This window comes from Camelus ferus, chromosome 16, assembly GCF_009834535.1.
Source record: "Camelus ferus isolate YT-003-E chromosome 16, BCGSAC_Cfer_1.0, whole genome shotgun sequence".
In the NCBI taxonomy this organism is placed as follows: Eukaryota; Metazoa; Chordata; class Mammalia; order Artiodactyla; family Camelidae; genus Camelus; species Camelus ferus.
The window spans coordinates 8,611,603-8,627,492 of NC_045711.1; the positions used below are offsets into that span (position 1 = coordinate 8,611,603).

Consider the following 15,890-nt stretch of genomic DNA (forward strand, 5'->3'; position numbering starts at 1 on the left):
TGTGTCAATTTCTGGTGTACTGCACAATGTCTCAGTCATGCATATACATATGTATATTCATTTTCATATTCTTTTTCATTAAAGGTTATTACAAGATATTGAACATTGTCCCTTGTGCTATACAGAAGAAACTTTTTAAAAATCTATTTTTATACATAGCAACACTATTCTATTTTAATGATGGAGGCTTCATAATACGTTTTTATATCTGGTAAGACTAATCCCCCCTCATTGCTCTTATTCAGCCAAGTTTCCTCGGCTATTTTGGCTTATTTTTATACATTAATATCTAAATCTCCTTATCTTGTTTTAAAAGAAAAGCTAAAGGTTGGAGAACCATGTTAAATTTACAAATTGACTGAGCAAGTACTAGTATTTATCTTTTTGATGTTGAGTTTTCCTGTCAAAGGAGTTGGTACAGTTTTCCATTTGTTCAAGTTTTCCATACAGGTTTTACACATTTCTTATTTATTTAATTCCTAGGCATTTTAACACTTTTTTTTTTTTTGCTATTAATTTAATGCCTTTTAAAACTCCTGTTATTTTGTAAAGAATAAAAACTGTTTTTGGAAAGCCCAGTAGTATCTTCTAGAAAACAATTTCTTTCACCCCAAATTCTACCATATCACTTAATGTCTTTATTTTTTAATGTTACTAATAAACTAGGTGAAGGATAAATAGGCACAATTCATGTTAGATTTGGGCTGAAAATTCTGTAACAATATGTTGGTTTATATCCAAGTGCATCTTATTTAACACTTTGGTACATATGCAGGGCTTATAGACAATTAATTAGAATACTTATTGAGCTATTATTACAAAGAACAAAGATTAAAATAATACTTCTGGAATAGACTCATAAAAGCTGTATAAGCAAAGCCTACTTCCCATCCTCCCTTGACAAGATGTTTTTATTCTTACTTCAAAGTTCTTTTTTTTTTTTTTGAGGGGGGAGGTAATTAGGCTTATTTATTTATTTATTGGAGATACTGCAGATTGAACCCAGGACCTTGTGCCTGCCAAGCATGCACTCTACAGTTGAGCTATACCCTCCCACCCTACTTCAAAGCTGTTAACAAGTTATGTTGCCAAGTAACACTAATGTCTTTTATTTGTTCCTCTAAAGTGAAAAGATTACCAGAAGGAAGGGGACAAAGGACAAGGTGTGGTAACAGCGGAGGAGATATTTTCTGGCTAATACTGGTCTCTCCCCTCTGCCCTCCTCCTCTCCTATCTTCCTCCTTCTACTCCATTATTATCATCATCACCATTTTAAAAAGCTCACGAGAAAGGTACTTTGTCAGAAGCTAATGACATCACATACATCTAACTGTCTTTGAGGACTCATCAGATATTTTCAGTCAAGTGATTGGGGATCTTTAGTTCACTATTGAGTATGAGAGCTTGTTATTAGAGAGGGGAAAAAAAGGAAAAAAAAAAAAAGGCACTCAAAGGAGGCTTTTTCTTAGGAGAGAGAACTCACTGTTAGCCCCTCCAAGGGCATGAAGTAGAGATCTGTTTTTTTCAGGTTCACACACTACATAAAGTAACCAGGATCCAGATAGAGCAATTAGGACATGTAGGGCTTTCCTTGATTTTACGTTCAAACAGGAGGATTTGGCTGAGGTCAGAAATTATCTAAGGAAGTTAGGTAGGTATGGCTTTTAGTACCTGTAAAATATCCTTCCCCCGAAAGTAAAACTTTGGCACACTTAATAAACAATTATGAACAGTAAGAAAAGTGGATTAGGAAAAGTGAGAGAGCAAAAACATCCTACTGAGGGCACTTGGGGAGACAGGACATCAGGAAAGGTGGGAAATCCAATCCAGTTGGTCTATAGAAGCAGGACACCATGTCCCTTCACAACGCTATGGGTGGCAAGCGGTGATCCAACAACAGTTCACGGACATCATCACAGATTAGTTAATGATGACGAAACTTCAGAAACCACCTAAACATGTAAAAAGTGGTAGCTGGTGAGATACCTAACAGTATACTCACGTATAATGAAACTACACGGTCATCAAAAATGATCATGCAGATCTGTTCCTTCATGTTAGCTGATTTGGAAAGAAGTTCCCAATATATTACTAGGTAAAAAACAGTAGCTGGGTTAAAACAAAATATATAGAATAATTTCATCTTTTGAAATCACATTTATGGAAAAATATACACTAAAATGTAAGCATTAAGACAGAATTAGTTATCTTTTATTTAATGTTATTTTAAATTTTCTTCTTTATTCTTTATTTTCTGAATGCTTCACAATGAGGATATATACTTTGATACATTATTTTGATAATAAAAGAAAAATATTTAAAACATATTTAAAACAGTTATTAGGTTTGAGTATCCCTTCTCAGCAGCTAGCATTTAAGATTGGTTCCTTCTAGTTATCTCTCCTTTAAAGTCGTTTTTCCTTTATGTTATTCTATCTTCATTTGCTAAGGTATCAAGATGAAAGAGAAAACATAGACCTGGTGTTTGCCACAGAAAACTGGCTATCCCCTTTAAATAATGTCTTATGACTACTCCTTTGTAAGCAAATTGGCGAGCAAAAAATAAATAATATTTAAAAAGAAATGACTCTTCAAAGAAACTCATACCAACAGTATTTAATGTTAATTTCTTCTGAAATTAACCATGCAGTCTGTTTAAAAAGAAACTTTGGAATTCTCTTTGCCACTGGTTTTATGTTTAGGAGTGCAACGCATTGGGAAAAGAGTGATCTAAAAGTTACGACAACCAAGTTTAAGTTCCATTTCTGCTATCCAGAAGCCATGTGACTTTGAGCAGCCACTTAACTATTCTGCTTCTCAGTTTCTTCCTATATAGAATGACAAGATCCTTCACAAAATGACCTTTAAAAGTTCTTTTTTGGCCCTATGCATCAAAAATTTCTATTCCAGGCTTCCTAAATTACAAGCTTCCCCAGTGTTTTTGAGGGGAGGAGTTCCTTTATAAAATGTGCATGAACACATTTCAGTCTGGTCCATAAATGAGATGGGGTAGTCTGCAGTGGGGTCATTTGGGAGGAATTAGAGGAAGGGGAAGAAAGTGCTTATGTAGTGAAATTTTATATTAAGGTCATTTTGAGACAGGAAAGGAGGCAGGGCACAGCCATTCAGAGAATGACACACGAATTAATACCAAAATGGTGGAAGATTCAACTCCCAGTAGGCCTTGAGGATCATGATGGCAGGAGATCTGACTTCCAGTAGACCTTGAGCTTCATTATACACTTATTGTAATATATTAACATGATAAATAACATGCTCACTGGTGCCATGACCGGTTCAAGGCTAACCATAAAAGGTCAGAGTGGGCTGTGGCCCAATTCCTGGGAATCCCAGCCCCTTTCCCCAGGGTAGCTGGAATGATCCTCCCACTTACTGGCATGTGAAGATACCAAGCCCATAAAAACTGGCAACACCGTGCCTTGCTGCCTCTTGCTCCCATGTCTTTGGAGACAGCTCGCACTCTGTCTATGGAGTGTGTATCTACTTTTACTTTAACCTGCGCACTTAACTCCCACATCTTGTGGCCTTTCTCTCACCTTCTGAAACAGCCTACACCCTGTGTAGTATGTATCTAAGTAAATCTAACTTCACTCAACTGTGGCTTGCTCTTGAATTCTTTCCTTTGCGAAGCCAAGGACCCACACTTGGCAGGGCACATCCCAGGGACTCAACAGAGACCTGGGACGTGGCCCACCTCTCGCCCCCTATTTGTTTTTTTCCTATGTCAGTTTCAAGGGAGGAGGGCATGATGGTGCTGGCTACTCAATAAATTATCTGCCTGGATTCTGTGACTGACAAATTAGAAATTCTGCTACTTATAAATTCACTGGAACTAATATTAAAAATGTAAATATTGCTTGTTGTAAACTTAGACCTATAGCTTCAGTAATATAATTGAAGAAACACACACACAAATAGTAGCTTTTAGAAACTGTGACAACTTGTACACCTTATGACAGCAGAAATTCTTTGAGATAGCATTATTTATATTATCCTAGGGTTGTTTAAGAACATTGGTAAAAAATCAGGAATGACTCCTTCCCTGGGCTAGACTTTAATTGATCTTTTTCACAATGACATGTAAGTTTCAAGAAATCAAGATGTAAAAGATCAGTCGGAGAGTTATTTTACTATCTCCTTTATCATGTACCCAAAGGCAATATTCCCCTGGGTGGTGCATTGTTTTCTTTCAAGAATTCAAGTTTAGGAATGCTACTCGTTTGTCTTGGAGGCGGAAGAATAGCATAGACTTGTAACCCAGAGCCCAGCCCCATAGGAAATAACAGTAAACTGCTTCAAAGAAGGAGTCCTAGGCTTCTTGAAACCAGATCATCAGAGCAGCAGCTCACTGCTCTCACAAGTTTCCCTAGATTACCTGACTGCCTCCTGCTCGCTGGTCCTTGACTCAGTACAACCGTGTGCTCACACTGTGTTAAGTGCTTATGCTATTATGCCAAACAAGCCAAGGCCTCTTTGTTTATAGCATTTACATACTAGTGTTGGGAGAACAAGAAGAAAAAAGGAAACAACGTGAACTAGAGTTCAGATCCTTAAAGGTCATATGATCATATGGTACTGGACAGAGGAGAGCTAACTTAGACTAGGCAGTGGAGTTCCAGCTAAGATCCGAGTAACAGGTCAGCCAGGAGAAAAACTGAGGGGGCCAAGTGTTCCTGGCAGAGAACAGGTCTCAAGGCAGCAAAAAAATTTGGGATGTTTACAGAACAACAACAAAAAAAAAAGTGTGGCTGGGGAGAGGAGATGAAATTAGAGCAGTAGGCAGGGTCCAGATTATCTAGTCTTAGGGCTCATGGTAAGGAGTATGAATTTTCCCTTGATCTTATTTCATACAACCTGACTATTCTCAGGAGACATGAATTTGCCTTTTGCCTTTTCTCTTACCTTTAATTTCTGCTTATTCTAGGCAGGCTGACTGTGCCTCAGCCTGAATTGTGTCAGAATGTCAATCAGTTCATTTGGGATATAATATATGGGTATGTGTTGGGAGGTGAGCAGTACAAAATGAAAAATGCAAGGCTCCCTGTTAAAAAAATTATTAAGAATTTCAAGATAGTGACAGTGAATATTAAACCAAGTACAGGGTCCAACTAAGTGAGGGGCCCTTTTAAGAGCAGGGCCTTGTGTGACTGACTGCACAGGCCACATACCCATGAAGCTGGCCCTGATCTTGATAAATGTTAGTTGAAAAAAATAAATGCCTTCTACTGATGAATGATTTCTGTTTTCATTTCACCTTATCTGTCAATCATATAAACTTATTCAAGATCTTTTAAACAGACAAGCCTCTCAAACGTGTGGTTTAAAGGAAGCTGCTAGGAAATAAAAAAACTAGGATATCAAGACCTACTGAGGCAACTTCATGCCACTCTTTTGCACTAATTGGAAAACAGTGACTATCCAGTCTATTCTCATGCAAACTACAATTCATTTGTCCTTACTATTTGCTCAGATGCATTACTCTTCCTCTTTTAGGTACAAGGAAGTATTGTAATAAATACCTCCAAATAAACAGGTTTTAGTACTGTTAGTGCTGCTGGAATAACTAAGTACATCATATTGCCAAGTGGATTTAACAGCTTTATTAGGCAGCCAGCGAAGAAATACAGCCCAGTGCCTAACATATCAAGATTTACGATGCAAGGTCCTTAACTTATATTATGCATTAAAAATACTAAAAAATGTAATTACAAGTCAAATTTTAAAAGCAATACATCTTTATAATCCTTAAGTCTTCAGAAAGCCTGGAAACCAATAATCAGATAAGAAAACATTGTGTGACAACCAAACTGTTTTGGTTTTTTTTTTCATTTTTTCCTTCTTTTCCCATCTTCACCCGTTTTACTCACCCATCACCCCTCAAACTGGCTTATATATATTAAAAAAAAACCTATTTCACCTATTAGGTAAAATTGGACATGATCATAGCTAACTAGAAAGGGTTCACAAGGTTTAATTGTTTAATGCTAAAAAATGCTATTACAAATTAAAGGTGTCAAGTCTGAAAAGTCAGTCCAGCCCTGATGTTTTCAGTTTGTAATCAACACCTCTACCTGCAGAACAGGGTTGTACTAGCCTTGCCTGAGGTGCTCCCATTCCATTCATGGTGGAACCCATTATTTAGCATTAGTTATCGTAGTGACTTATGCAACACCACAAACACACTCAGGCTCACAAGAATGGCAGCCAACGCTGCTTTACTGCTCTTGAGATGACCGTACCTTGGAAAGGTGTAGTTTCATTTGCAATTACAAAACAAAACAGAACGACAGAGTCCAAGACAAAGACACTATTATTGACATATTTATACTGCTACCTGTTGCTACATGAAAGGGTTGTGTGGAAGAAAAGAATGGTCAAAGGGAATGTTTTGCAATATTAACATTTACATGGGGTTTGAGTCTATGCTATAAGAAATTTTAAATATGACATATCTTACCCTGAAAGGGATGACAACCTGGTATAAGAACTAAGGTAGATATAGATGAAAAAGATTTTCAAACATTCTCATAAAACAGGAGTAAATTTGTAGAACCACAGAATCTCGGAATTTTTGTGCCCAAGTAGAAGAGTCAGAAGATACTTCGATTTTTTGGCTTTGTAATTTTCTGGCCCAGTGACCACAAGTTAATCAATTACTCACTCAAGGTGACCATCATCACTCACCTCGTCTACTCCAAGTGCCTCCTAACTGTTCTGTTTTCTTTTTTGCTCCCTTCCCTCTAATCCATTCTCTACACCATAACCAATACTTTAAAAAAATGTGAATCAGGTATCACTGGTATGCTTCAAACTCTCTAAAAGCTTCCTATTACTTTTAGAATAAACTACAAACTCTTGGACATGGCTTAAAAGGCTCTGTATTATCTGGCCCCCGTGTACCTGCTCTGACCCACCTCCTACCACCTTCCTCCCTGCTCACAATGCTAGGAACATACTGGCCTCCTTTTTGTCCTTCGATGGTATGTAGTTCTTTCTTGCCTATAGGTCTTTGCACAACTTGGAACTGGCACAGTGTAGGCTGCTCCCTATCGTCACTCAGGACCAGGCTCAAATGTCACATCCTCAGAAAGACCTTATTTTACTTCCCCTCCTCACGGATTTTCACTCACACTGTACGGACTGCTATCTGAAACCCCCTTATTTATGTATCTGTTACTTGATTAGCTCCTGAGTCCCTCAACAGAAAAGACACACTCCATCACAGAAGTGATCTTGCTTGACTTTCTCTGTGCTGCAGTCCCAGTAGGTTGAACAATGTCGGGCCCACAGGACGGTTCGATACATAAATGTTCAATGACTTGAAGTCATTTAACTTCTCAGGATTTCAGTTCCCTCATCCATAAAGTGGGGACAATTATACCTGCTCTGGACATCAGAAATAAAAACCTAATGTTCACCAAATTTTTACACTGAAAATCACTTTACACGCATATTCTCATTTACTGTTATGACTCCCATTTTCTGAGTAAGGCCGCTGAGTCTTAAAGAGGTCAAAAAACTGGCCTAAGGACACAAGGCCATAGAGAGGACCCGGGGTATGAATACAACCCGCGTGGCCTCAGAATCGGAGCTCTTCACTACTACTTTCCAGCTCCTAGAAAGAACTTCCTTAAATTATGGCAAAAATCGGCTAAGCCCTTCCCCCAACTCAGGTTCTGGTTCGTCCTGCGGGGGAACTGAAGAAAGCTATTATATTCCCCATGCGTTTCTATTCCAAGATGAACATCTCCATTTCCTTCCATCCGTCCCAAGTTGATCCTCATGTCCTGGTCACTACTCTCTCAAAAAATCTGACAACGTCTCTCCCACCCCAGAACTGGTTAAGTTTCTCTGGGTATGCGGCTAAGGGACGTCAGAGCGGTAGAAGCCGATTCCCAGGGACTGAGAAATTGTGGATGTGTGAGTGTTCGAGGGGGCCGCCGTTAACACAGGAGGGCTTCCTGGGAGAGGTGATCCCTGAGCAGTCATAGCGGCACTGCGGCCAGAGCGCCCCAGTCCGCGGGACAGCGGCCGCGGGGGGCCGCTAGGGCGAGACAAAGGCTGCTGGAGGTTGGGAACGAGGACACAATCCCATGTGATGATGGGCCTGCACGCGGAGGAGAGCGAGGCGTTTCCCGGAAAGTAAGTTAGACAGGGACTGCAGGGAAGGAAAGTGGGAGGAACAGTCATAAGGCAAAACGCGAACTTACCCGCGACCCGGCCACCCGGCCTCCGTAGCCCGACTGCAGATGCCGCCACCTGAGGAGCTTGGTAGCCAAGGCAGCGGCGGGCTCAACCCAGAGATCGCGAGACAGAGCAGGCCTCGCGAGATCTGGCCTCTCGCCCCTGACAGGCGGGCGTTCTTTCCGGGCGCTATGGAAGGGCTCTGGTGTTCGGGATGGAGGCGGGTCGCTTTGTGTGGCTGGCGCTGGCGGCACCTGGGGTCCCCGGCCAGGCCTGCGGAGAGGGTAGAGCCGTGCCTCAGGCCGCGAGGCAGCGGGACGGGCGGTGCTGAGAGCGGTCTGAGGCGGCTCGGGACGTGGAGGCGCCCGAGCCCGGCCGTGCAGCCGCCGCGGCGGCCGAAGAGCACGAACCCCTTCACTCGCTCGCAGGAGGAGGACTGGCGGCGGCGGAACAGGACAGTTCTCACGTACGTGGCCGCGGCCGCCGTGGGCATGCTGGGGGCGTCCTACGCCGCCGTGCCCCTTTATCGGCTCTACTGCCAGGTAGGGCCGGCGCTGTCCACTGGGAGGGGCGGAGGTGCAGGGCAGGCAGATCCCTGGACAGCGGTGCTCCCCGGTGTCGTGTCGGAGGGATGTCCGAGATTACCCACCAAATAGGAAACAGGCCTTAATAGGTGACTTACTCGCCCAAGGTCACCAGAGAAGTTAGTGACAAAGCTGCCAGTAGAACCCGAGCCGTGGTAGTGGTCGTGCTTATACCGTTCTGTCGAGTGAAGTTCCTAATCTCAGCTACGTCGCGGGAGAAGGTCTGCAGCCTGTACTCCACATCCAGCAATCTGCCTTACCCTCCTGCTGCCCGCACACGTCCTGCTTGTTAAAGTGTAATATATGTTAGTACATTCATCCTTTGAACCACATATGGTTTCAGTGCAAAGGTTAACTCTGGAAAGGGGAGTATGCTTACTTACTCCTTGTATTTAAACTAGGAGTAGCTTTTTATCTGTACAAACTAGCATGAATTAGAACTTCCTCGTTAATACGGAGCTGTAATGTGCTTAGCTTGGGCTTCCTTTTAGATCAGGTGTTCCCAGTGCAGTCCCCCCAGACGAGCAGTGGCACCATTACCTGGGAGGCGAACTTGAGTGCAAATTGTTGTGTCCAACTCCGCAACTATTGAATCAAAAACTGTGGGGGTAGGGCCCAGCAATCTGCATTTTAATAAGTCCTCCAGCAGATTTTGATGCAGACTAATGTTGGAGAACCACGGACACAGGCACACTTCATCTATTTCATGTGTATTCTCCTAAGTTCTTAACCAGTGGTTTGCTGCTTTGTCTGGGCATTAATATCACTGATGGAGCTTCTTAAATAAATATGTCAGTGCTCCCTTACCCCAGAGATTCTGATTAGGAGACCTGGGTGGAGACCAGGAATTTCTGTTTAAATACAAATGAGAGCTACACATTGGGTTCATTCAGTGAGTGAGTGAGAGTGATTTCCAAACTTTGTTGTAAATGGGAGTCACCTGGAAAGCTTTTCAAAATTCTGACACTCAGGTCACATCCCTAACCAATTAAATTGGAAGGTCTTGGAGTGGGAGTCAGGCATTAATAATTTTTGAAAATCCCAGTGAGCAGAAGAATTTGGGAATCACTGGTTAACTGCTTTTTCCTGCCACTATTGGTAAGGCCTGACTTACTTCCCCTGTTCTTATGGATATTAACTTTTGCCTTTATTTTCAATAATGTCTGAAAACAGCAGAAAGCTAGAGGACTTTTTTTCTTTTCCGTCTCTTAATATCAGCATTTATGTGGGAATGTGCAGAAGCTTGATTTCTGGAGGATGAGCATAGAATGTGAGTGAATTTTCATCAAGGGCCAACCTGGACCAAACATGAATCCCCAAACCACCAGTTATAAGCAGAACTGAATCTAAAACAGCAAGTGTAGATCTCCCCAAACCACTGAGGGGCTGGGGAGGCAGGTGGTTGATTTTATTCTTCAGAGAATATTTAATGATGTATGAAGACATTTTATGTTGTCATAACCTGGGTAGAGGCTAGGGAGTCTGCTGAATATCCAACAGTGCAGAGGACAGGCCCACCCCCCACGCCCTCCCAAAAAACAGAATTATCCTAACCAAAATGTCATGAGTGCCAAGATTGAGAAACCCTGCCCCAAACTGAAGTGAATGACAGTATTTTGTGCCTGTGTATGAAAGTGCAGGGCAGGAAAGTAAAAACAATTGTAATTTGTAATCCTAAACTGAAATCACAGTTGGATGTTCAATAGTGACATTTCCAAAAGAGCATCCCTTTCACTTTTGGGATCACAGAACTTTAGAGCCCAAAATAAGGGATTATATAAACCACTTAATACACTGAGCTCATTTTACAAGCATGGAAAGTGTAGCCCAAAGAAAGTATGATTTATTTAGTTTTTGGAGCTAGTGACAGAACTAGGCTGGAGCACAGGACATTTTCTTTTCAATGCCCTTTTCTATTCTTGTTTAATTTCTCAAAATCAACACACAACAAATTTGACGAATCTATATTCCAAGACTGCCTGTCAGAAAGAAAACATTAAGGAATCTTTATTCAAGTGACTCAGAGTCTTCAGGAAAAAGTTGTATCTTAAAACTTGAGCACTGTATCTTAAAACTCAGCTCTATTGAGCATAAAATAATTATCTATTAAAAAGGATAAATGAAGGCTTGCTGTCTGATGCATCTTCTAGGGCTATAATGTAATTTGATAATATCGCATTGCAGTTGAGTGAAGCTAGTTGACTTGTGTAACAAGCTAAGATAGGAATGCTATTTTTGCTGGGAGTCTTCCCTAGACTTAAATTTGGTATTTTTTTCCTAGTATAGTAACAGATTAATTATCCGGAGACCAGAATTCTGGCAACCTCAAGTATCAGAAGAATGATGACCCTTGAAGTAAGGATTTTTTTTAAGCGTCTCTGATAAGGAAATAATTAATGGCAATGAAGATAGGCAAGAAGTGTCAGACACAGATTATCCTGACGCCTCATGATTAGTTGATTCAGTGTCCAAAGAGGTCAGGTTTTCTGAGTGACTGGTGATATCTGTACAAAAGCTGTACTATACAAAAACATACAGAAAAAAAAAATTTACGAAAACATTTACCAACATGGAAAAGTACTTACGATGCTTGAGGAAAGCAGACTGTAGAAGTGAAGCTAGAAACTAATCTGTGCTCTAAAAGTTGTGATGTGGAAAAGGACCAGGACAGGAACGTGGAAAATGGAATAAAATAGTTTTATTGAAATGACAGGGTTGTGGGTAAATTTTATTTCTATTAATAGTAGTTGATATTATTAGTATGTTTAATGAAAAGTTCATCTAAAAATTCTGAGCTCTATTATTAGTGGAGAGTCCACTCTCTCTTCCAAAGGATTCATTTCGACCATGCCCGATAAGCAAGTGATTACAAAGATAGGCCCTTGACACCCAAAAAGTGGTCAAACCATTGACACATTCATAGGAAATGGTCCGTGATAGTATATAAACTTGGCTCCTACTGGATTGTTAAAGTAAAATTGTTTTAAAAGTTTTGTTTCCTTCGATAAACTAAAACTGTTGTACTATTGTTCAGCCTATTACGTTTTAACATCTTTTCCTAGACTACTGGACTTGGAGGGTCAGCAGTAGCAGGTCATGCATCAGACCAGATTGAACACATGGTACCTGTTAAGGATCGCATCATTAAAGTCACCTTTAATGCAGATGTGCACGCAAGTCTCCAGTGGAACTTCAGACCTCAGCAAACAGAAATATACGTAAGTGATTAAAGCACTTTTTAGAAGATTACTTTTTTCAGTGTATAATTTCTTTCATCACTTAACTGTTTTCACAATTTAGGAAACACTCATTTAAACTTAATGTCAAAATACAGATTCCATTACTGTAATTTTTTTATTCCAACAGGCTGCTCTTTGACAGTGCTTTTACACCTAATGTAACAGAAGAGAATTTAACTTTTAAGTTACATGGCATTATAGTAAAAGTCATTGTTCCATAGTTTGGAACAATGGAAAAAAATGGCATGTTTTTATTAGAATTATATAAAGAGTTCACTAAGAAGTCTCTGGTCACTAATCTTGAGAGTGGGAGCAAGCTGTCATGTTTTGTAATTGACTTTAATCTCAGGAATAGATGATATAGGAAAGATACTGAAAATCATTAGCTACAGTGAAAACTACTTTACTACTTGACATCAAAAGTATCCCTGTCCCTTAAAAAAATTGTAATTTTTGAGGATCTTTGAAGTAATCATACTACTCATGTTCTACTTCAGAAAGACTATACACCTTGAAAGTTTCCTAAAATCTTGACTAATGGACTCCCAGAGGGTTTAACTGAAGTAATCTCATAAACCAAGGAATAGCCAGAAAAGCTTAACTATAACTCTTATTGGAAAACTCTTATATTAGTGCTTCCCCAGTTTAGTAATCCTGACTGGATCTGAATCTCTTAAGTGATGGAGAGTTTTATAGATTATGGTTCTGAATAATAGTTCCAATCACATAGTAGTGTACAAGGAATTAGTGGCTAAATTGGTACATGTGACAGAGCATCCTTTGGAAATTGACTATTTTAAAGCCTTGCAATTTATTTCATCTGCTATTCTCTCAAAAAAAAAAAATTAGTGTTTTTTTGGTTAAATAAAAATTCTATTCAATCAGAGTTTGAGTCTCGTTACACATTTAATTTACTCTGGTTGTAACCTAAGTTGAAGGTTGGTAATCTTTTCTAAAAAGAATCTTTAGTTAATTGTATGATATTCAGGGATAAGTATTAAGAAGTTAGGCTTGGCTTGTTCTTGGACACATTTTAAATAACTTCATTTGCAGACTATTACTTGAAGACTTCAGACATACAAGAGGACAATCTGTAACTAAGTATGCATAATAGGGCATCGGTTCTTCATTGACATATGCAAGTAACATCTGAAAATCAGATGTTCTTGGGTAGTTTTCACAATTTATTTTGCTGACCCTTAACATTAGATTAGGTGTTATGGTCTGAAGGTAAAGTAATATGACTAATTTAGGAGGGAAATGAAGAGCTGTGTGTGAGATACAAAGTGTTGATAATGTCTATTTTCCTTAATACAGGTAGTGCCAGGAGAGACTGCACTGGCGTTTTATAAAGCTAAGAATCCTACTGACAAACCAGTAATCGGAATTTCTACATACAATATTGTACCATTTGAAGCTGGACAGTATTTCAATAAAATACAGGTACAACTTAATGCAGATGATACAATGTGATAAAAGTACATAGGATGGTTTGTTACTAAATTTCCTGCAGTGTTTTTTTAGTAGGTACTGATTTTTGAAAAGTTCATTTCTTCTGAACTTCAAACTGTTTTTTCATTGCTTATAATAGCTATGCAGAGGTTGAGAGCCAAACTTTGATATCTGCTTTTAAGATCAGAAGAATTTGCTGAGTCTCAATCCTTAAAGCAAAACTCAATCTGAGATGAAAAGACACTGTTATCTATCACAGAACTTAGATGATAATTAATAGTATGGTTATTAAAGCAAATGAGATGAATTAGTAGTTTTTAGAGTAGAGAAATTAATAAATGATTCCTTCTATGAATCCTAGTGCTTCTGCTTTGAAGAACAAAGGCTCAATCCACAAGAGGAAGTAGATATGCCAGTGTTTTTCTACATTGATCCTGAATTTGCTGAAGATCCAAGAATGGTGAATGTTGATCTCATCACTCTTTCTTATACTTTTTTTGAGGCAAAGGAGGGGCATAAATTGCCGGTCCCAGGCTATAACTGAAGTCAGCAGCAAGTCCTGCTTCAAATTTGTGATTTTTGAAAAATCATGTAACTTGTCTTCTCAGGGAGAAATAGTTACAATAACTTGAAGCCTTCTATTTTAAGTATTATGTACTGATGGTTCTGTTTTTTTCCCCAACTAATTTACACTACTTAGAATGTATTACTGTATTAAAAGAAACTGCATTGTTTGTCAAATACGTTGGTGTGGACTGATGATTCAGCTTGATTCACTGGTTCTCTTTCAAATTAGTAGCACTTCATATATGTAGCAATGAATTTTTTTTATTTCTAAAATAGTGGGTTACTACTTTCATTATGAATATTCACTATTTTAAAAGCTCAAAATGGACAAAGATTACATTCTGATTTCAAATTTCACTGTATTTTTCCTTTAAGATTTAGGGCTATTTTACATTCAGAGTACTGAATAATTACTTTGAAATTTTGGTACCATGAAAGTTAAATAAAATGCATAAATATATCCACTAGGCTTCTAGCATTTCTTGTTACTACAGTTCCAAGTCCCTGAATGTTAAAATATAAGTGTCGGATTGTGAAGGTTTACTGACATCAGAAATTCTTCCCTGAAAAAAAAAAAATGTATTAAATTGTTTCAATTGTAATTTATTTGTCACTTGTAATTTATGACATAACTGAATGTTTTCCAGTAGTCTTTCTTCCAAAAAGAAAAAAAAAGAGAACATTTAGTATTAGGAAGAATCATATTTAAAGGCAACCTGATGTAGAGTTCAGTGACCTCTTCAGGGTACCTGAACTACAATGAAATCACAATCATCAAGGCTTTTACAGTTATAATTCTAAACAAGAGTAGTATTTATAAAGAAGTGCAAATTGACTTTTACATTCAACTTTAGTTAAATGAAGGCACTCAGTGTTCTTCCTGACTTAAATATTGTTTCTCACATTTTATGCTTTCATCTATTAACAATTATTTTGTAATAAAATATGTTTCTTAACTCTTAACCTAGCTCTTGTGATGAGTTCTAATTTGCTACACTTAACCTGGTTGGCCTCAATACCATGCATTTTTCTTCTAAAATTTTAAATGAATGTATGTTACAACCAAGTTCTCTTGAGATAAAGCTTGAGCTGCTGTCAGGAACCATAAATGTTAACTCTGGAACTGTTACTCTTCTGTTTAAACTTCATTACCGCAGAGGAGAAATGTGCCACCATGGTTTTGATGTGTTGGCAGGTCTTGTCTTCTGGGTCTGAAAGCTGGACTCAGTCTACCTTTTAGAGAATTGGCACCTGTAATGCAGCTGCTGAGCCGGTCATCCACGTCCCTGGAATAAAAAGAAGGGTCAAGCATCTCCATCTTTCCTCTCTTTCTCCATTCCTTGATAACTAGAGACCCACAGTCTAGTAGAGGAAAGTGGGAATGTTCTTCCACAGGGGAGGGTGTAAAGGGAATAAATAAGGTTAATGGGCTACTGTTGGCCATGCATTTGTTAGTAAAATGGAGTGATCAATAAAGTAGTAGAAGCCAGACCCATCTAGACTAACAATGAATGGGCTCTGTCAGTCCCAATTAGCAGGTATTAACTGCACATTAAAAGACAAAGCTGATTCTAGTGCTAAGGAGTTTTCACTGATCATCTGTTTTTATTAGCATGAACATTTCTAGACCAGGAATAGCTTCTGCACTCCCAAGGTTTGTAATTTTTAGCTAACATGGTCACAAAGAGTGTGCTTCATTAGTGAACAACGGTTCATTACAATTTGAGTGATTCAGAGGAAACTGTGTGATATTTTACCCAAAGTGTCAGACTGAGATGGCCCTTACAAAATGTAAATACTAAATGTAGAAAGTGATACATACACTGAAGTCATGTGGAATGTA

At 39.0% G+C, this 15,890-nt stretch overlaps 3 protein-coding genes across 11 annotated transcripts in view; 1 reads left to right on the top strand and 2 right to left on the bottom strand.

Moving 5' to 3' along the window:
* Positions 1-8,367, bottom strand: part of STXBP4 (syntaxin binding protein 4) — a 167,972-nt gene extending 159,605 nt beyond the window's left edge. For 4 of the 5 annotated variants that reach the window (XR_004326646.1, XM_032498458.1, XM_014553675.2 and 1 more), the window contains exon 1: positions 8,232-8,367. The gene's annotated coding sequence lies outside the window, so the exon portion shown is untranslated. The remainder of the gene's footprint in view (positions 1-8,231) is intronic. The other variant, XM_006178144.3, reaches the window with a different exon arrangement.
* Positions 8,302-14,712, top strand: LOC102515739 (cytochrome c oxidase assembly protein COX11, mitochondrial). The gene is made up of 4 exons (XM_014553677.2): positions 8,302-8,747; positions 11,852-12,007; positions 13,346-13,471; positions 13,842-14,712. The coding sequence occupies exons 1-4, from the start codon at positions 8,397-8,399 to the stop codon at positions 14,022-14,024; spliced, it is 816 nt and encodes a 271-aa protein (XP_014409163.2). The 5' UTR covers positions 8,302-8,396; the 3' UTR covers positions 14,025-14,712.
* The window catches only part of TOM1L1 (target of myb1 like 1 membrane trafficking protein), a 50,305-nt gene continuing 49,049 nt past the window's right edge, over positions 14,635-15,890 (bottom strand). For all 5 annotated transcript variants that reach the window (XR_004326647.1, XR_004326648.1, XM_032498461.1 and 2 more), the window contains one exon: positions 14,635-15,333. The gene's annotated coding sequence lies outside the window, so the exon portion shown is untranslated. The remainder of the gene's footprint in view (positions 15,334-15,890) is intronic.

Bases quoted from the DNA above. Each gene is read 5' to 3' on its own strand.
- LOC102515739 (XM_014553677.2), top strand. From the start codon at position 8,397: ATGGAAGGGCTCTGGTGTTCGGGATGGAGGCGGGTCGCTTTGTGTGGC. The intron at 8,748-11,851 runs GTAGGGCCGGCG...ATCTTTTCCTAG, and splicing joins TTTATCGGCTCTACTGCCAG to ACTACTGGACTTGGAGGGTC. The intron at 12,008-13,345 runs GTAAGTGATTAA...TCCTTAATACAG, and splicing joins CTCAGCAAACAGAAATATAC to GTAGTGCCAGGAGAGACTGC.